Source organism: Corvus hawaiiensis, chromosome 7, assembly GCF_020740725.1.
Source record: "Corvus hawaiiensis isolate bCorHaw1 chromosome 7, bCorHaw1.pri.cur, whole genome shotgun sequence".
Taxonomy (NCBI): domain Eukaryota; kingdom Metazoa; phylum Chordata; class Aves; order Passeriformes; family Corvidae; genus Corvus; species Corvus hawaiiensis.
The window spans coordinates 26351140-26372511 of NC_063219.1; the positions used below are offsets into that span (position 1 = coordinate 26351140).

Genomic DNA, 21372 nt, shown 5'->3' on the forward strand with positions numbered 1-21372 from the left:
GGGAACAGAAAGCCGACGGTGTCTGCTCCCGCCCCTCGCGGCCCGGCCCTGCGGAAGTGACGCTCGGGCGGGCGCAGCGCGGGGCGCGGCGGCCATGGGCAGGAAGGAGCGGGGTGAGCGGGGCCGGGAGGCGGCGCGGGCCGGGGCGGGGGGGCCCTGGGCGGGGGCTCGTCACAGCTCCCGCTCTGCTCCCAGATAAGAAGAAGTCCAAGAAGCGCCATTACGATGACGACGAAGACGATGAGGACGAAGGTGCCGGGAAGGAGCCGCAGGAGGCGGTGCCGTCGGCGGCGGGGAAGCAGGTGGAGGAGAGCGGCACCAAGGTGGACGAGTACGGCGCCAAGGACTACCGGCTGCAGATGCCCCTGAAGGCCGACCACAGCTCGCGGCCGCTCTGGGTGGTGCGTGCGCGGGGGCCGGGTCGCTTCGGGACGCGGCAGGGCCGGGCGGGGGTTCTCTCGTGGAGAAGCCGGGACTGCTGCGGCGTCAGGCGGGGACGCGCAGGGCGGGCCGGGGTGTGCGGGTGGAGAGCCCCGGGGTCGCATTGGAGCGGGATTTGCTGCGGTTCGGGGCGGGTGCGTCCCCTGCGGCGCCTCTGCTGCCGAGACGGGAGCATCGGGAATGCCCAGGGAATTGCTCCAGCCCCAACAGCCTCCCCGCGGGGCCCCCGCTGTCGCGGGTGCGCTGCGGACCGGGCAGGGCACAGGAGCATCTCAGCCACACGTCTCAGGGAGGGCTGTAGAACAGCGCGTTAGCTGATGACACGAGAGGGATCTGTCACCGCAGTGACACAGCAGCGGGGTTTGTATGTTGGAGTGAAACCGCTTTAAGACAGGCTGGCCTCATCTTCTGTAACTGGAGCCGTTTGTTTTCTCTGCCCTTTGAAAGGGACGTCAGTAAACTTTCCCAAGGTCTGGCGAGTGGTGCAGCATCAAGGGAAGAGATGGTTGCCCAGCCAGCGTCTGCAGGGTGCCTGTCACTGAGTGCTGTACAGGCACCTAGTGCTGACACCCAAGTGCTATCATTCATTCATTCATTCATTCATTCAGCATAAAATGAGCAAGGAGTTTTGTTGTTCAGGCAAATGGGGCTGGAAGCTTACCTCTACACAAGCAATTTGTTTAGCATTAAAAAAGAAGAAATACCCCCAGCGTGTTAGTCTGGAAAAGCCTTTATCGATCTGAGTGTGATTTATTCATAGTGCCGTGGAAGGGACACAGACAATGCCTGGGACATGCCTGGTCCATTTCAGAAGACAAAAGTTACATGTTTATTCTTTTTCTTGTAACTTCATTATAAGATTCAGTTCAACTAACACTGTTGTGCTTTCAGCATTTCTTTTTATTTCTGCAGGCTCCCGATGGCCATATATTTCTGGAAGCCTTTTCTCCAGTTTACAAATACGCACAGGACTTTCTAGTTGCCATTGCTGAGCCTGTGTGCAGACCCACCCACATCCACGAGTACAAGCTGACTGCGTACTCCCTGTACGCTGCCGTGAGTGTGGGCTTGCAGACAAGTGACATCACTGAGTATTTGCAGAAACTCAGCAAGACTGGTGTCCCAGATGGAATAATTCAGTTTATTAAGGTAAGGCTATTTTATAGCATTGGAAATACATCTGTTGCTACTAATTAATTCCTTTCCTGCTGCCCCTGCCTAATTGATTTATTATTTTTTAATCATTCATCATTTTTAACTGCCTTATTCTTCTGTTACTGTTTCAAGAGAACATTTTTTTTTCCTGTCTTTTTGCATGGCATATTGCTGCATTGTTTTCATAATGTATCCTGTGTAGGATTTATTTTAAAAAGTCCATTAAAGTGTCTGTGCAGATACTTTCAGCCAGTATGACTTGTACATGGGGAAGGTTTCCTCAGATTTGCCCTGAAGGATAACTGAGAATGTGGGAAACAGTCTGTAATAGTGGGGCACTATAAGACAGCCTGCCTTATCCTGCAAGTATGCTCTCACAGTCCTGGAAGTAGATTGAAATGAGGTATAAAAAGTGTATATCTGTGCCTGATCTCCTGCATGAGATGATGTGAGTGTCTTTTGAAAATGCCTTTTCAGGTTTGTTCCATGAGCATACCAGCATTGCAAGTAAATGTTTTGTGGCATGGTGTTTCCTCATAAAGATCTAAAGCCATTGCAGTGTTTGGTCCTAAATATGGAATCTCTCTTTTGCATGTTCCTAATGATTGCTCTCTTTGTTTGTAGCTGTGCACCGTCAGCTACGGGAAGGTGAAGCTGGTTCTGAAACATAACAGGTAGGTGGCTTCTTCCTTAGCTCTTGTGGCAGGAAGCCCTCCAAGTGCACACTTGTGCTTGAGTGAGTGCTCTCAGGAGCTCTGGAGTCTCACAGCTGCCAGCTGAGTGTAACAGCTCCCAGGTATCACTTTTACAACTTTTGGAAGTATTTAATACATTAGCTGGTGACTTGTGTTTGGCTGTCCTGAGCTAGTGCTGGTTGTCATCACATTCTTAAAAGTAGTTTGCAAATTTGATATTGTAGCTTGTTTCTTTATTGCTTGGATTTGCAATATGTCCTTGAGGTTTTCAAATCATTGTTTCCTTCCTTCCTTCCTTCCTTCCTTCCTTCCTTCCTTCCTTCCTTCCTTCCTTCCTTCCTTCCTTCCTTCCTTCCTTCCTTCCATCCTTCCATCCTTCCATCCTTCCTTTTAGAGAAGCTTTCCACAGCTGTCCTGCAGTCTTGTGTATTCTGACATGTGTTCTGTTATTCAGGAAAGATAAGCAAATCCAGTGACAAGAGGTGGGTGCTTGTGTCTGGATTGAATCTGATTTGTTTTAAAGCTAGAGGATAATGCTGGAAGGGGCCTGGAGAAGTAAAATAAGAAGCCTCATATTTGAACTATGATCTCCAACCAGCATCATCATTGAGGAATCCCCAGGATGCACTAGTTTTAAGTTTTTAGGTGGTTTGTGTTTTGGAAGTTTGGGGTTTTGTCTTTTGGGCTTTTTTGGTGCTGTGGACAGGACTTGAAAACACCAGATGCAACATTTTCACAAACTCGCCTCAGTTCAGCCTCAAAACAATTTACTTCACTTGCATGTCACAACTAAGACCTGTATGTGAGAGATCTGTGTAGGCAGTTTTGCTGGAGTTTTGTTAGAGAGTATTTGAGCAAGATGGATGGATAACTGCACAGTACATGATGCTTTTGGTATGAGGCATCTTTTAAAAGTTTAGGTTGCCATAATGTCTTTATTTTTAAATTAGCACCCCAAGATTGGATGCTTGAGAGTGATCTGGGACAGCTGTGCATTGAATCATCTATGGCACTATTCCTGTGAGTTATTCAGTTGATGAGTTCATAAAAATGCTTTCTTTTATTCTTTAATTTTAGGTATTTTGTGGAAAGTACCCACCCTGATGTCATTCAGCAGCTTCTGCAAGACCATGTGATTAAAGAATGCCGCCTGAGAAATGCTGAGGGTGAAGAGACAGAGCTCATTACAGAGACATTCACAAGTAAATCAGCGGTATGTCCAGCCATATTCTGAAATTACTGCAGTGACTGGAGGTAACCGCAGTGACTCTTGAGTAGTTTGGACTGGTTATTGTTTGCTTTTTGTATCACCTTCATTCTGCCAGCAACAAACTTTAATGTGCTCAAATTTGGGGGGAAGAGGGGAGCCCAAGTGTGTCTCTAATGAAACCTTTCATGAAAATTCATGTTCCTCTATTTCAGATTTCCAAATCCAGTGAAGGTGGCCTTGGTCCATCAACTTCACAGGGAACAGATGCTCAGAATAAGCCAGACGTCCCAGCTGACTTATTTGAGTTTTATGAACAGATGGACAAAGATGAGGAGGAAGAGGAGGAAACGCAGACGGTGTCCTTTGAAGTCAAGCAGGTATGAATATTGCACAGAAGGACATAAACACGAGAACTTACTAGGAAGTACTGTGGCTCTTAGTTTGGTAGGGGAGATCCTTGGAAGTCATTAACATTTATTTCCTTTTACCTTCCAAAATTTAGAATCTTATAGGGTGGTAGGCTGGGCATTGTTCCTTCCCAGCCTGCAAAGCACGGTGCTCACAGGCCAGAGAGGCTCCAGGGACTCAGGGAGGTTCCCATCACATGTGGCTGACTATTAGTTAGTGCAAGACAACTGAGAATTCAGTGGAGTGCTGCTTTCAGAGAGCTTTTTTTTCCCCTCTTGCTTTTGTTTTGTAATTTGTGGTTGCAGAAGGAACTCTTTCTTGGTGGTTCCAAGTTCATCACTTGAGAAAGGGAGCTGGAGGTTGTAGCACAGTCCTTGCTTGACCTTCAGAGAGCTTCTATAGAATTTCTCAAGTTGTTTTTGGACTAAGTGATTCTAATGATGCCTTAGGAGGGGAAAAAGGAATTTAAAAAAGGACAACTTAGTAGCTGTTTTGTTTATTTGAAAAAAAGCCAGTGCAGACCAACAACCTCTTGGTGATTGATTCAGCCGGTCATTGTCTTGGAATAACTTCCATACAGGGTATGGATGTTTTTAAGGTAACAGATGTGCAGCTTTGTGTAATATAGAGAACCTTTTGTGTCTGTTACTGAGCTCTTCGTTGCAGGACTTCACGCTGTAGCTTAGTCATTGCCAGGTAAGGAATAATCTGAGCTGAATGTGTCGTGTTCTTCCATCTCCCTGAAGAGCCCTCTCTAATATTAACTGTTGTTTAAAATGTTTAGGGGGTGGGCTGATCACAGGTAAAGTTTCCAGAGTAAACCTTAGCTCTTGCAGACTTCATAAGCATAAAAAATAATGCAATTTCACTTGGTACTATATAACGTAGTTGTTTTTAGGGAAAAAGAACTTAATTCAGATGTGGAGAATTTATTAACTGAAGCTTTGTTTCTTTCCTCTTCAGGAGATGATTGAAGAACTTCAGAAGCGTTGTATCCATTTGGAGTACCCCTTGCTGGCAGAATATGATTTCAGAAATGATTCTGTGAATCCTGATATTAATATAGATCTGAAACCTACTGCTGTCCTCAGGCCCTATCAAGAGAAAAGCCTAAGGAAGATGTTTGGGAATGGACGAGCCAGGTCTGGTGTTATTGTCTTGCCATGTGGTAAGTTTTGTGTTGGTGCTTAGACAACTTGTTCTTTATTTGCTTGTAGTAAAGTGAATTCCAAAGATGACAGCTGCCTGGATTTCACACAGCAGCAGGGACTGTTTTGGTGGCAGTGTGCAGAGTCCTGGTGGGTTTTAGTGAGCAGGTGGTGAGGCTGTGCTGAGGGAGAGCTGGGTTGCAGAGCTGTTGGTGTCCCAGCAGGGGCTGGGGAGCAGCTGTGGTACCTTCACATTGCCAGTCGTGCTTCCACTGTGCCTTCTGCCACCTCTGCTCATCTTCCCGTGAAATGTAAAGCTGTTGGCAGTGGAATTTGTTCCTTGGTTGGGAATAGGGAAATTGCAGGGAGCTGGCAATACAAAGGTGGCATAAAGGGGCGTCCAAGGAAGAAAAGAGCTTGTGTGCACAAGTGCCGGGCAGGGGAATTTGAGGAAGAAATGAGAAACATGCAGACTGAGACAATCTACAGAAAACGGGGAAAAAACGAGCAAACAGGAGATTGTGTGCCAGTGCCCTCAGTACTGGGGGAGGAGAAAGCACATGGGATATGGCGAGGGCCTGAGAGTGCGTAAGGGGTGCTGGCGTGTGAAGGATGGGAAGATTTACAGACTTGCTTTGTAGGAGAATGTGCATAACTGGCAGGGACAGAGGAATAGATTGCCCTTAGGAAAGCTTTCTGTAGCCAACTGTAATTTAACATTCTTTTGAAATTAAAAAGCATTAAAATGGTTGCTTCTAATTGTCAAAGCCATTGTTTACAGTTATTTTCTTGAGGAAATACTGTTGTGTTTAGTAGACAATCCAGCTGTTTTTTAAGAAGCAAATACTTGATCTCTTTAAGACTATTGTAGCAAAGAAACAGCGAAGAATTTGCCCTTACATGATTTCATATTCTCTCACAATTCTCCTTTGTTTTTTTGTTTTGTTTTCCTCCTACTCCAGTGGTGTCTGAGAGATGGCTAATGAGTGTCACTCCTCCTGCCCTGCAGGTGCTGGCAAGTCTCTGGTGGGAGTGACGGCTGCGTGCACTGTGCGCAAGCGGTGCCTGGTGCTGGGGAACTCTGCGGTGTCTGTGGAGCAGTGGAAGGCCCAGTTCAAGATGTGGTCCACCATCGATGACAGCCAGATCTGTCGCTTCACGTCTGATGCCAAAGACAAGCCCATTGGCTGTTCTGTTGCCATCAGCACGTATTCCATGTTGGGGCACACGACCAAAAGGTCCTGGGAAGCAGAAAGAGTAATGGAGTGGCTTAAAAGTCAAGAGTGGGGCCTTATGATACTGGATGAAGTCCATACCATTCCTGGTAAGGAAAGGGCATGCAAACCTTCTACGTTGCACACATTGTTGATGTCTCTCTGTTCTTTTAGAAGTGGTGGTTTTTTGCTGTTCTTCTCATGATTAGTGGAGTAAGTAAACCCATGGTTCAGGGTTTTGAGACAAGTAAACTGCCTTGTTCTACTTCTTTTTTTTCCCTCAATACTGCATAGTTTAGCAGACCACTAGTTTTCTGAAATCCTTCAAATTAGACACTGTGTTTTCTGTAATGGCAGTGTAAAGTACAACTTCCTCTGTGTGGGTTGATAAAGTGCTCTTAAAATACCTGAATTACATTTGCATAATTTTTCTGCAGACATATTTGAACAGGAGAGGAATTCATCTGCCTTCTTCTCTTTCATGCAGTGGCACTGCAGGCCAACTTTTAATATTTATGAGTGACCGTAATGATTGCCATCCAGAAATAGCTGTTGTCTTTGAAATTGCAACGTAATTGATATCTATACTACTGGAAAGTAATAATGTAATATTAAAGTGTCTGTGGAATGATCCTGGATAAAAATACCACCCAGGATTCTGTTAGCTGTTCTGCCTTATTCTCATTTGAATATAATTTGGTGTCTACAGAAGTAATGGATTTCAGAAATAGACCTTGATGATTAATTGCCATTTTGTCAAAGTAGCACAGTGCTGGCACTGTTCTGTCACTTTTGTTCTTACTTGGTTTTATAGAAATGAAGGTATAGCAACTCCTCTGTGATCTCTAGCAATACTAAAGATGAGTAATTCTGCCATATCCTGCCAGTCCTGAATGTGGCAGTCAGCCAAGAGTCCTTGTGTCATAGTTCTTTCCAGGAAGTAATACAGACCTAAACCAAGCCATGTAATCTCTGAATATATTAATTTTCTCTTGGGGAATGGGAAATAATAAAGATGCCAGAAGGTTTACTGAGATTTTCAGAGTACATTTGACGATGCAAACTAAAGCTGTAATCACGGTGAAGTTTTGTAACACAGATTTGTTAGGAGTGTATGTGGAATGGGGTACAATTTCCAAATTCTGTGCTTGCCTTATGTTCAGGAATTGATGAAAATGTCTTTTAAAGTTGCAGTATTTATCTTCTAAAACCATTCAGGAAAGCTAACAAAAGATTTGTCTTGGATTTCTTAGCAAAAATGTTCAGACGTGTGCTCACTATTGTACAAGCTCACTGTAAGCTGGGGCTGACTGCTACCCTGGTCAGAGAAGATGATAAAATTGTTGACCTGAACTTCCTGATTGGACCAAAGCTCTATGAAGCCAACTGGATGGAGCTGCAGAACAGTGGCTACATTGCTAAAGTCCAGTGTGCTGAGGTGATGCTCTGCTTTTTGGTACTATTAGTGTTTATTTAGTATGCTTATAACTTTGAGAAAAATTCTTGCAGCTCTTAAAACAAAGAATGATAGCAGAAATTTTAAAAAGTGTAAGAAAACACCTCTTTATTTCAAGCCTGAACATATGAGGATGAAACCTGAAAACATAGGACTGGATCTCACCATTCTTTCCAGTTTAATGGTGTGACCTCTGTTCTTTCCAGCATAGGGGTGAGAGGTAAATCTGGTCTCAAAAGAAGTGAAAATGTTTCACACAGGCACATTCGAATGTTAAAGTAATCTTTCTGGGTCAGATGGAAAGTCTAACTCAATGTATTGTCTCTGGTAATTCACATGGAAGATACCTAGGGAAGAGTATAAATTTCTCCAGGCTCTCTGTTATTTACAAGGTTTCTGTGTAAGCATTAGTGGATTGCTTTTTCATGAACTTGTCTGGTCTCTTGAATGGAAGTAGTTTTAGCAGCTGCAGTGTGTTACGGTAGAGTTTTACAAAAGTTTCTTTTCTGTTTGGGGTTTTTCTTCTCCATTGTTTGTGGGGTTTTTCTGTCTTTGCTGGTTTGGGGTTTTTTTTTTGTCTTTGTTGTTGTGATGTTTATGGTGTTTATTTATATGGTGGTTTATTTTAAGCCTGTCTTGGTAATTCCATGCAATTTTCCCTAGCTCTGGTACTGGAGTAAAAGATGCAGATGCAGGTCAGCTGTTCTCCTTTTGACCACTGTGCAAACTGGAGGTTGTAGAAAGGAAAAACCCCACTGTTTTGAACTCATAGAATGCAAGTGAAAGGCACCTAGAAAATAACTGTTGAAGGGAGAGTAACCAATCCTCAAATTCAGGTTTGCACTTAGACACTTTGGTTAGTTCTGCCATGCAAGTATAATTCTCAGTCCCTGAACTGCCCTTTAGTCATTGAAAAATGAAGCATGGGCTACCTTTTGTACTGAATGATGGGAAAATTCTGCAAGTTTATATTCCTTAGGCCAGTGTTTTGAACTAACATTTGATGGCTCTACCAAAAGCAAAGAATAAAAAAGCCCAGTATTGATGACTGATAAATGATGAGTCCATTACGTGCACAACTGCTTTGCAGATTTGTTTGGATTTTCTTGGCACATGTCGAGGAGTAGCATCACTTGGCTTATTCCCCACAGCCAGAAGAGGTGTCTGGCTCACTCTTGAAGAGCAGTTCTTTCCACATGGCCAGAGAGAGCAGTGCTGATGTCTCATAGGTCAGGTCATGGTTGTTGCAGGTGCTGCTCTAAAAGAGAGTGAGCATCACAGTTAAAAAAGTTACACAAAGTTTAAAAACAGACAACAAGCCTGTTCTTCACTTGTTCTTTCAGTGTTTTGTAATTTACAAATAATCCCTTTCTGAACAGCCATACCAAGTCTTTGGATTGGAGTGCATGTCTTGCAAAATGTAAAAATTAAAATATCATTGGGGTGAGAAGTAGATCTTACCCATTTCCTAATCCAGAAGAGAGTGCAAATACAAAATACATGGGCTTGCTATGTATTCAGAGAGGCACTGAGCAATAGATTAAATTTTTTACTGTAGTCAAATATTCAGTATTCATATCTCACTGTTGCTTTGATGTGATTGTCTTCTGATTCAAGAGTTTTAAGTCTTTCATGTAGACAGCACACAATAACAACAGAGCCTATTCAGTGCATGGATTTATTTTTAATGTAGTCAAAGGATAATAAAAGCATCATCTGGCATTTAACTCACTGGAAAAAATATTTTGAAACCAAAAATTAGTTCTTATCAGTACAGAACAATTCATGTTGTTTAAATAAACTCCTGTAAATTGTTGTTAACTTCCTTAGCTGAATGGTGGTTATGAAAGAGGCTTTTCTCTGCAGTATTTTGTTAATTTCTATTGTGTAATGGGCATGAGGGATTAACACGTGTACAGCAGAGTGAGTGTTTCCTAAATTATATGCCCTGTGGATAGTGTCATACATTATCAACAGTGTCATTTCATTGGCTTAAACTTCATAATGTCTTCTTTATTCATGCTACAGGAGAAAAAATAAGCCCAGACTTACTGAAGTACTATGGTAGTTATTTACATAATGAAAGAACTGCTTAGGGATGTCTGTTGAAAACTTCTAATCAATTCTAGTGTTTTGGATATTCCAGACTCAGTAGCTGTTAAAATAAAGGTCACTCCTATGTGGGTATATGAAGAAAGATGGGTGAATTTGTTCGGTAATGAAGACAAAATGTGTCTCAGCTTTCAGAATATGGATGAAAATTAGTCTTTATTGGAAAACGCTTTGACTGCTCTGAAAGGGAGACTACACAGACAGTTCATTCCCTTAATTACTGCTTTGTAAAAAGTAGTAGCATTCAGTACATTATTTAAGTGTGAACATAAAGGAACTATCTTTCAGTCTTGCTCCAGTCCCCTTGTCTATTTCTGTCATGGATCTCAATGCCAGAGCATAACACTGAAATGTTGATGAGGTTAAACAGATTTTAGCAGTGCAGGAGACTTCACTGACTGGCAGCTTTCATTTTGCTACAGAAATTTGTTAAAATCTGTGGCCTGCACTATACAGAAAGTCCTAATGCATTATCATCCCCCAATATCTTTTCTATTCCCACTGGGATTAAATAAGTAAATAATGGAGCATTACTTTCTGTGTGTATGTTTTCTAATTGTAGGTCTGGTGCCCAATGTCTCCTGAATTTTACAGAGAATATGTAGCTATCAAAACAAAGAAAAGGATACTGCTCTACACCATGAACCCAAATAAATTCAGAGCCTGTCAGTTCCTGATTAAGTTTCATGAGCGACGGAATGACAAAATCATCGTCTTTGCTGACAATGTGTTTGCACTGAAGGAATATGCAGTCAGACTTGGGAAGTAAGTGTTCGCTACCAATGATGGCATCCTCCCTCCATGACAATTTCCTTGCAATCTCACAGCTTTCAGTAGTCTTTGATATTTTTTGTAATGCTGTAACTCCAGTCCACCTGCATAAAAAGCTCAAGAGGCTATTTTGGGATGAACTGTATTGGCCCTGTAACATGATTTCAGTGTTTGAAAAGAGTCTCTGTTTAGCATTTGTTTCAGAAAAGTTTACATCCAAGATTTCTTTGGAAGATTTAGTATTTTATTTTATGTTATGTTATTTTAAGTTATTTTATTTGTATTAGTAAAAGCCAGTGGAAAAATGAGGGCTTTTAGAAATATCACTAGAAGTATTTCTTTAATGGATGGTAGCTTCCCCTGTCTCTCAGAGACAAAGGTTTTCAAATATCTACACTCTGGATCTTTCAAGATGTTCTGAGACCCAGGGCCTCCCTCTTCAGATTCTCAGAAGGTCTTACCCTTGACAAAAAAAAAAACAACTAAGCTTTTTTGGGATCTGTGCTGTGTTAGTGCACTACCTAGAACTGCAGTAATTGTTTAATAAACTAGAGGATGTTTCTCCCTAGAGCTCCTCGGTTACCTTAAATGACTGTAACATGAGTGCAGTTACAGGAGGCTGTGCAAACAGATTTTAATGAGGGGTCAGCATCAGTCTGTTGGTAGCATTTGGGGAGGGATGATCAGGGAGAGTTTGTCAGGGTCAGGCATAGAGTGATTATTGGGAAACATAACCATATAAGCTGTCCTCATCCTTTCTTTGACAAGCCCAAATAATGCCTTGCTTGCTGGAAGCTGTGGGGCATTTTGATGGTGTATGATGTCATGTCTAGGAATTTCATCAGTACTCCTTAGCAAAACCACAAACAAGCCTTGCACTTTCCAAAATTCATGATCAGGTCTGACTGCAGTTTAAGGGCTGTGTTGTGCTGGCATGCTGTGACATTAAATAGCAAGCAGAGCTAATGGTGGTGGATGAATTCCAACATCTGCGGTCTCTTTCGTCATTTTTTTAATCTGTCTGGACCGAGATTAGCTGTAATGATGCCTCTGGAATGTCCTAGCACTGTTCAGTGCACCACAGACAAAGTCTTTAGCACAGGTGATGCTGGGAGGGGGGGATGCTGTGGAGCACAGCAGTTGTAAGTGGTGTAGATGCTGTGGAAATGCAGCAGGAAAACCAGCTGAAGAAATAGTAGGGGGCCCCTTTTTATGTTTTGGTGTGTGTTCTGTGTTTCTCACATCATTTATGGAGCTCCAGGTTATCCAGCTGTCACTATTAGAAAGAGAGGAGGCTTGCAGTGCTGGACAAAGGTGAGGGAGCCTTTGTTTTACAAAACTAGGGAGTTTTGTATCAGTTTGCTGTCAGCAGGCTAAACCAAAGAGAACTGTTAGTTTGTGCAGGACAGGAATTCTGTGTGTGGAGGAGAGAGCAGCCCAGTGGGTACAGCAGGAGTGCTGTGGCTGTGTGCCCATGAGGAGCACAGCTCCCACTGCCCTTCTCATGGCCTGACGGAAGCATGCGGGGTGAATGGGCTCCCAGATGGGGGGAGAGGTGGCCACGGTCCGGCTGCCTCTGCTGGCTCCTCCCTTAACCCCCTTGCCCTTGGTAGTGGGGAACTGTCAGGGAAAGACGGTGCACATGACAGGAATTATTTTGATAGCAATTTTTGGGGCCATAGAATTCAAATTTGCTTAGCCAGCTTTCCCTCTGTCATGAGTCTGTCATCCAGTATAGCACAGCTCATGTGCTGACTGGTTTTACTGGTGTTAGGAATATGTTTAAACCTCTGTTTCTGAAGGACTGAGCCTCTGTCGTTTTGTCAGTTATGCCAGTTAATGGGAGAGGAATCTATCTTTGCAAATCCCTCAAGTGTCTTTTTGCAGTAAGGAAAATGAGTTATTAAAAAAAGAATCCATTTAGCACTCAATGTTCTAGATTCAGAAAAGTACTCAGGAGTGTCAATGAATTACTGTCAAGTAGGATCAGGGCAAGTTAAAATGAAGGATTGATAGCCAGGAGTCGAGGATTATTCTGTTCTTAGTACAAAATGTGTTTGAATGCTTTCTTGGTGGTCTTAAGAAAAAGAAGGCTCAAAAGTGCTTTAGTTTCAGTTTAAATCTGCCATTTAACTTCACAATTTAAATACTAAATGAAATTTAAAATAACAGTTAAAATACTACTGAATGCTACTAATTAAATAATGATGGTACTTTTTCAGAGTTGACTCGTTTGCCACTTTCATTTTTTAGCTTTTTTCCTGAAAGCCTGCTTAAATACACTAAAGAGGAGAATCAGAGATGACTAGAATTGTTTGGTAAAATACCCTAGAATAAAGTTGGTAGTAGAGAAAGCAAGAGGAGCCAGTGCACAGGAATTAGTTGATAAGAATAGAAAACCTTAGTCCTGTGCACAGCCATGTTTATATTCAGCTACCATTCATGTATGTGCAATACTAAATGAAAAAATTGAGCTTGGTTCCTTGTGTTAGAAATAATTTATGGAAATGTGAACAGAACAATAACTGGAAAACTTCACTTGTACTGTTTGGAGATGCTTGGTAAACCAGCATTTGGAAAATTAGTGCAACAGATGACAAAGCAGTGGCTGTGCTATCCTGCATGCATCTAACTGGTTTTGTGTGGGCTTTGCTCTTTCTAACTTTTTGGGTTTTTAACTCTGCTTAGGCAGGAATAAAACAGACAGACCCTGGAAAATTTCTAGCCATCCAAGTTATTCATGAAGTCTGTGGGTGACTGAGAGTTTGTGTGAGCCTTTGGGATTGAGACATTAAATGTTCCATGTGATTCATTGTCAAACATTAGAAATGGTAGGTGAAATGCCACTGTGAGCTGCTCATGGAATGTTTGGGGCCTTTTTCTCATTTCAGTAGGCCCAGAAGGTATTAGAAGGGGCAAGAGGTTAGCTTTAAAAGCAAAAATAATTTTCCCAGAACAACACCCAGCAGCCTGGTTGTGACATCCAGCGTATCCTTGATAGAGAAGCCTGGATTTTCAAGTGTTTAAATGGGGAGCAAAGGCTGCAGCTGTCAGTGTGCTAACTCAGTACATTTGAGGAGAAAAAATCTCCTTATTTTAACAGCTGCCTTCAGTCTTTCATGTAAGCTTAGCAAACGTATTCAGTCTGTTGATACACAGCTTCATTGGTGCACGTAATTGCAAAACATTTGTGACTGTCAGAATTTCTTTCTGCCTGACTGGTTTGCTGCAGAGGGTTCCACAAACCCCTGGGAAACTGCCATGAGGAGTCAAACAAGCTAAAAGTAAACTGAAATCTGTACCAGAATCTGGTTTGTTTTCATATCTGCTTAAATGTGTACTGCACTCCCTGCCATGGTACCTCATAAGAAATGAGTAAGAAATCTTGAATTTATTTGATTTGCAAATGTTGTGTTCTTTTCAGACCCTATATCTATGGTCCTACTGCACAAGGGGAAAGAATGCAAATTCTACAAAACTTCAAGCACAATCCAAAAATCAACACTATTTTCATTTCCAAGGTGAGTGAGTATATTCACTGTGTCCTTGTGCCTATCTTCAGAATGAACTTTAAGAGTCAGCTGCACATGCATGGTGTGCATTTGACATCTTTGTATCACAGCCCACAGAGAAAGCTGTGCTTTGTATTTAGTGTTGCCTGGGGAAATGTGGAAATAAAAGACTGCTCAGAGGGTGCTGCTCTGTTGCAGGTAGGGGACACATCCTTCGATCTGCCCGAAGCCAATGTTCTCATTCAGATTTCATCCCATGGTGGGTCGCGAAGGCAGGAGGCTCAAAGACTGGGACGGGTGCTGAGAGCCAAAAAAGGTAAAGGAGGTGGTGGCTGGGCTCTGGGCCTTGGATCATCGTATCCTAGAGCAGGAGAAACTGGGTGCTCATGAAGTATCTTTATACTGTCCTTGGGTTATGTTTTAGTCAAAGAGAATATACCTATATACCAGTGAATGAAAATGAAGCATCTTCTGGGTCAGTAAATTTAGTGATGAGAAAACTTCCAAAGGACAAAAAAAGCTGAAAGAAAACTGACTTTTTGTTCTTTGGCAGTTCTCTCACTTTTTCATTCCTTGATACTTCCTTCAACATGAAATTGTTTGTAAAGAATCATAGTATTACTCTAACAAGCAAGCCTGTGGAAATCGCTTTTTGATACTGCGGACTACTTGCTTTTAAAAATTGGATTTGGTTTTTGACTAGTATGTTTTTGTAAAACATGGCCAAAGGAATTTTTTTTGTTTAGAAAAATTATTCTTAAAATACTTTCTACTCACACTTAAGCTCTGCACACACTTTATGTGCAGTTTGTGCTTGTTACAGGTGAGGCTTTGTTTGAAAATGCAAACAAAACCCATGCTGGTGAATTGACAAAGTCTTGGTGAAACCCTGGATTTTAAAAGAGAACCCTGTTACCAGGGTAATAGACCTTAAGGACTGTAAGTGTAAAAAGATCATTTATACACAGCCTGGTATACGCTGGTCTTCAGATAGTCCTATGAATTCTTAGCTAAGTATCTTTGTCTCACTTTTTTAATTCAAAACCATTGCAAATTCTAGTTTACGTGGGTAAAACTTTTCCTTTTTCTGTTGTGCTTTTTTGACATGCACAGCAACCTTGCTCTTGGCTTTTCACTTCTTGACATAATAGACTTAAAAACAATTTTATCTTTCACCTTGCCTACCAGAATAAAGCAGCAGGATCTTCTTAGAGCACCTGTGTGGTTGTGTTAGTCTACATTTCCGTTTCTGTTTTTGTCTTTTCACCTATCCTCAAGTTACTGAGCACCAAAGTAGGGGTTTCTGTGCTGTGTCAGTTTATGCAAGGTCTGGGTGCAGCTAAACAATGCAATAGTTTTTGTGGGGACAATTTAAACACCTGTTTTCAGTATTTATTCCACTGTTGTTCTCTGTTGCAGTGTTCCACGTGGAACTAATCACTGAGTGCTTTTGTCTCCTAGGCATGGTTGCAGAGGAATACAATGCCTTTTTTTATTCCCTTGTATCCCAAGACACTCAGGAAATGGCATATTCAACAAAACGGCAACGATTTCTTGTAGATCAAGGTTATAGCTTCAAGGTAACTTGTCCCTTCTATTTATTATGCTTGGGGCATAAGAATGTAATTTTCATATTGTTTAATGTTAGTATTTGATCCAGTACTTGAGAATTCCAGTTGTGGAATGCATTAATGAAGTTTTTTCTCACAAGTGGAACTGCTCCGGTATTGTTTTATCATCTGTATTATTGTGAGGGCAGGTACAGGTAGCTTTGTACAGCTTCTGGAAAGGTGTTTTAACTTCAAACCAGGCACCCTGCAGAGTGCAGTGCATGGTCCTTCATGGTTTATGTTTGTGCTGTTCTGTTGTCCATCTGTGCAGGCCTCCCATTATTTGTTATTACACTGAGTCTGCATAAAGCAGTGTTGGGTGTTCTCGTTAGTGTGTCAGAGTGGGCAGCAGCAATTTAGACTTGCAAAACTTAAGAAGTGACAAATAAGTGCCAAAGAGCTCCAGTCTCAGACCAATATTCCACTATGTTGTCATCTTCCAAACATAACATCTCATTTTACCAAAGCTCCTCTATATGATAGATTTCATGGTGTATCTCATTTATTTTTCTTTTAATGCATGGACTGCCCCATATGCTCATCTGTTGGGCTGCTAAAGGCAGCAGAGTGTCATGACAGCTCTTGGGTTTAGGTAAATGATTCCTTTACAAAACTGGAGCTTACTGCTCTGATTTGAAGTCCTCCCAATGAGAAGCATTGTTGAGGAGAATAAAAAATAAGGCTGTTCAAGAGCTTGTCTGTGTGAGGCACCAGTACAGGACATCCCCCTGAACTGCTGGGCTGGAGTAAATCACTGCTCTGGAAAGAGCAGTCCATTAAAGAGCTCTTTAGAAACAGACATGTCAGAGTCTTTATAGGTCAGAACTTTGTTTCCCTTTGTAGTGAATATGTTCTGACAAAAGTTGTAGATCAGTACTAAGCTGCAAATAATTACAGCAAATGCATCTATGTGGCTGTAGCCAGAAAGAGGAGAGCAGTCCCTTTACTTATATTTGAATGCCTTGGATTCTAGAACTAAGAAAGAGGTTAAAATAGAGGGATTTCATTTTGCAAGGAAGGAGCTCTTAGTCCTAGGAGCTTTGGTGTAATGTGGGGCAAAAGCAGTGCAAGTGGCCAGCTGAGTATCTGGAGCAATATTTTGCTGACCAGTACTGGAATGTTCTTTATTTGCAGATTAGAAACAAAACATTAGAATATCTATTTTCTTCTGTTTGCCAAACTTAGTCATAGCTGGCGTCAAAGAATAGGGCTGAAAGAAACTTCCAAAAAAAACATCTATTGTGTTCCTTCATACCAAGCAAGGATGAACTATGTGTATGTCATTCACAGCACATCTGCCTTCTTAGTCTTCCAAATATGGAGACTCTACCTCTTCTTTAGGTAGTTATTTCAATGCTAAAGTCCTCTCCATCAGAATTTGTGTTGCTAAATAACTAAAAATTCACTACTAGTTCAAAGGGGTAACAGTTTTCACTTTTTGTTCAGGACTTACTTTCTTCTTGCCATCTCTTAATAGCTCCATTCTCTGCCTTTCACCAAAAAGAGAACTGGAGTAATACGTTTTTGCTAAGTCCACATATCTTGTCTTTGCTTCTTAAATATCAGCCTTACTACAATTTACTGCTTGGAGTGTACCGCTAGCTGGTTTTTTTGGTTAGCTGAATTTTAAACCAGTAGCAGAAGAACTCTGTATATTAAAGAATTGGTGGTAACTTTAAACAGGGCATCAGTTGGACAGCTTGAAAGATGATGCAGTGGGAATTCTTTCCATTCTATGAGTCATGCTAGTACTGTTTTGCAACCAGAGCAGGAAACAGGCAAATGCAATTTAAAACTGATTTTTGTGACTTCTTTTTCTTTATTTTTGAGATGACCATAGCACATATCCTCCTAAATAAACAAGGAGGACCATAGTGTTCCTTTAGCCATGTAGGACAGATTGCTTCCATGAATGGATTCTTCAGACTCAGACATTTTGTCAGGAAAACATCCTTTTTTCAAACTAGAAATTGCCACAAATAACAGCTCACAGCACTGATTATTCATTCCAGTGTTTCCCTACCCTATTTTTTAAAAGCAGTACTTGGCCACTAATATGGATTTGTTTTACCTTTAACTTTACTTACAGTGTTTTTGTGATCTGCTCCAGCTGAGACTGCTGAGGTAATTAGTTTATAATTGTATTGACTCAAGAGGTAAGCAGAAAAGACGAGGAGGGGAAACACTACATATAATCAATGGCTGAATTAGAATGTCTTTCTCAAAACCTTGTCAAGTTGGGAACAGTGGGAAAACTGATTGTTATGTATAAACATATACTTACAGAATGCATTTAACTACAGGGAAAATTCTTGTGAAGTTTTCAAAATACCTCTAGTTAAAGTAAGCTGCCTGTTGCAAAGCTTTATAACAGAAGCTTGAGATCTTTTCAGTTCTTCAGAAGTGGAGGTTTGTCAGCTGGTGGAGCCCATGGCTCTGCATTGCCAGTAGGTCACATGTGCCCTGTACCCACAGTTACCAGATGAGTTACTGAGAATTCCAAGGAGAACAAACCTAACTGAAGTTACCCAGTGTCTATGTACTCAAAAGCTGGAAGAGTCCTTTTGCTCTGCTGCTGATGCTCTGTTGCAGGTTACTGCACTGTCTCTCAACAGCTGTACATCTCAGTTAGGATTTTTTTCCCCATTGTCCTGAATGCTTCTTGCTAAAGTTCTCAGTCTCTGCAGAGCTAGTGGATTATTTTTGTTAAATATAAAATGCTGGTTCTTAAACTAGACAATCTAGAGCCTTCAACATGACATTAACTTTGCAGTAAGCTGAATGCATATCCAAGTTATATGTGCTTTGGTCAGGTTCTTGGTCAAGCTGGTATAAACAGTGTTTAGCTGACATCCTCTCCCCAGAGCTTTTCTTTCTTCTTTTTCATTTTTTCCCCCCCTAAAGGTTCAGCTTTTGCATTTCCAGCTAGAATATAACAAGAGATGTGTGTATATGTATATGTACATCACTTAGCAAGATTTTATATGTATCTGTGCTATCTGTAGTGTGAAGTTGTTCTAACCATTAATAAAAGTTGAAGGCAGTTCCAACAGGATATGGAATCAGAAATCCTTGTCTTGGCTTTGAATAGCTAACAGTGAGGAGGAAGAGCCCTCACCTTGTAGTGTGCTCTGTTTCTTAGGTAATCACAAAGCTGGCAGGCATGGAAGAGGAAGAACTTTCATTTTCAACCAAAGAAGAACAGCAGCAGCTTCTCCAGAAAGTCCTGCAAGCATCTGACCTGGATGCTGAGGAGGAAGTAGTTGCTGGAGAATATGGTTCAAAGTCAGCTCAGGTAATGAAGAATTCTTTGAAAAGGATGACCGCAGGTGGGACAGAACTGGATCATTTCACTTCCATCCAATTCTAAATGTGATGTTGTCATTGATGACCTGGTATCTTTGTGAAACATTAGAGAACAGATTTATTTTTCTAATCTGCATTAGCCTTTAGCTATTGGAATAATTCACTTTTTGGGCACTTGGAAGAAATTAGACATGTAATTCATGTCTTTCTCCATCATATTTGAAGGAGAAGGTAACAGATCTATTGTTACAGATTTTGAAGTCATTCTTTAAGTCATATGCAATGAAAATACTTTTAAAACCTCTGATCACACACTAAGCAGGTACTTACACTCCTTGTACTTGCAGGTGTCCCGTCGTACAGGCACCATGAGCTCCATGTCCGGAGCAGATGATACAGTTTACATGGAATACCACTCCTCACGGAGCAAGGCATCTTCAAACAAACACATCCACCCCCTCTTCAAACGCTTCCGGAAATGACATCTTCACATGGGCGTTTTGTTGAAACTGTGGATCCATGTCTTTGTTCCTGTAGCTGAAAAGATGGAGTTGAAATTTATGACAGGTCCTTTAAAAGACTTCTTTATATGCATCTCTATAGCCACTTACTTACCAATGTATGTGCTCTTATAGGTGAATGGGAAAGCAACGAAGGAACTAAATCTTACCATGAAAATATTTTTACAAACTTTAGGATACAAATATGTCACAGCACATATTTTTTTGTGTGGCACTGGCTCCTTGTCTTATGCCCTCATTTTCTCATCCCCAGAGGGCAGAAGCATACAGGCCACTTTGTTCAAGAGAAGTACTTGTCTGGTTTTCAGGGTAATTAATAGATTTTATTTTTAACAGCTGAAGATCCTTTTTCAGAAGAGTCCTGAAAAGGTTTTGTAAATGAAGTTTGTACTGATGTTTGAAATATTATTTATCTGACTATTGTGTCTGCTCAGCAATATACTGTTTTTCAAAATGTTTAAATAAAATCATTCAATGAGCTGAACAAATCCCAAGAGGAGCACTTCACATTATATTTTTAAACCGAGAGCTAATTTATACTTATGACTTAACCTATATTAAAATTCTAACAGATTGGTCAGAAATGTTTTAGAGTTTGAAGACAAGAAGAAATAGGGACTCTGTCTCCAAAGTAAACTCAAGGAAAGCATTAGTAGTAAATACAAATAAATTCTGTGCTCTTTCTCCTCATTTTTCTTGCTAGTGTTGAGAAGTTGCTCAAATAAAAGCTCTTTGTTTTTATTTATATTCTATTTATTAACCATGCACTAAAACCTTCGTAACTGCTAAACAGTGCACTGTCACCACAGAAGTTATTACTCAATCAAAAAGCATTTTGACTTCTCACAAGGTGAGTTGGAAGAATGTATGAAGGAAAGATTCCTGAGTTTGTTTTTTTTAATGAAGGCTGCAGTGTAATTCTAGAAAATTATAGGAGAAATGGTGGTGGTTTGTGGCAGAAGAATGCTTTCTAAATAACATCTACTTAATAATGTAACATGATGCTTGGTGTTGTATTAAGAGGTGTTATTTCACTGATTGTAGAGCTTTAGGAACAACCTCTGTTGGTTCAAAATAGGTTGATATAAATCTTTACCATACTGGAAGGAGCATGCATGGTACAGTCATCCTGGTTGTATGACAAATGTGCTTCAGAAGAATACTGAATTCTGTTCCTTATTAGCATGAATTCACAAATCAAGACCAGAAATATTGGAAGCATAATTGAGAACAGATGGTGCTTGGTTTTGGTCTCTGTTTCAGAATCAGGTAAACTGATCTGCTTCAGTTTAAACTTTGTTTAGGCTCTGAGTCCTACCCTGTAATACTTGGTTCTTTCTCTTGTGCTGAGTCTTCTGCCTCACAACCTGGAACCAGCCATGGCAGTGCTTGAGTGGCTTATATAGGAGAGATAATTGTGCAGTATTCTGGTGCTGATTTCCTCTCCCCAGTTTAAAGCACTATTTACTTCTGATAGTAGTTTGGACCAGCTGTAATAAATGCAAATGGCTTAATACTGATTCCTGTAATTGTGGAATTACTAGTAGTAGCTGGATTTAGGATGGCGCTGTAGTTCTTGTGTAGTAAATTATGATTAATGATCTCACTCTTCTAAGTAATGTCTGTGTGGGATGCAGTACATTCAGCATCAAGTAAAGCATAATAATTCTACAAGGTATAAATGGCTCCATGCATCAGTGATAGCATCTTGGTATTCAAACTACTGCTATGATTAAGTATGGTAATTACTGCCTGCTGTTACTCCAGGCTGTAGCAGCAAGCGGCAGACTGGTACACTTACTCTACAGCTGAG

The 21372-nt window shown here is 41.1% G+C and overlaps 1 protein-coding gene across 1 annotated transcript; it reads left to right on the forward strand.

Moving 5' to 3' along the window:
- Window positions 1-6: 6 nt before the first annotated feature.
- Window positions 7-21079, forward strand: ERCC3 (ERCC excision repair 3, TFIIH core complex helicase subunit). Its single transcript, XM_048309594.1, has 15 exons — window positions 7-113; window positions 196-401; window positions 1354-1590; window positions 2221-2270; window positions 3369-3504; window positions 3714-3878; window positions 4873-5077; window positions 6067-6381; window positions 7525-7709; window positions 10402-10604; window positions 14035-14131; window positions 14321-14438; window positions 15584-15702; window positions 18875-19027; window positions 19386-21079. The coding sequence occupies exons 1-15, from the start codon at window positions 95-97 to the stop codon at window positions 19518-19520; spliced, it is 2343 nt and encodes a 780-aa protein (XP_048165551.1). The 5' UTR covers window positions 7-94; the 3' UTR covers window positions 19521-21079.
- The last annotated feature ends 293 nt before the right edge of the window (window positions 21080-21372 follow it).

Excerpts from the sequence above, each read along its gene's own strand:
- ERCC3 (XM_048309594.1), top strand. Across the intron at positions 2,271-3,368 it reads CTGGTTCTGAAACATAACAG|GTATTTTGTGGAAAGTACCC; the intron begins GTAGGTGGCTTC and ends CTTTAATTTTAG. Across the intron at positions 19,028-19,385 it reads ATGGTTCAAAGTCAGCTCAG|GTGTCCCGTCGTACAGGCAC; the intron begins GTAATGAAGAAT and ends TTGTACTTGCAG.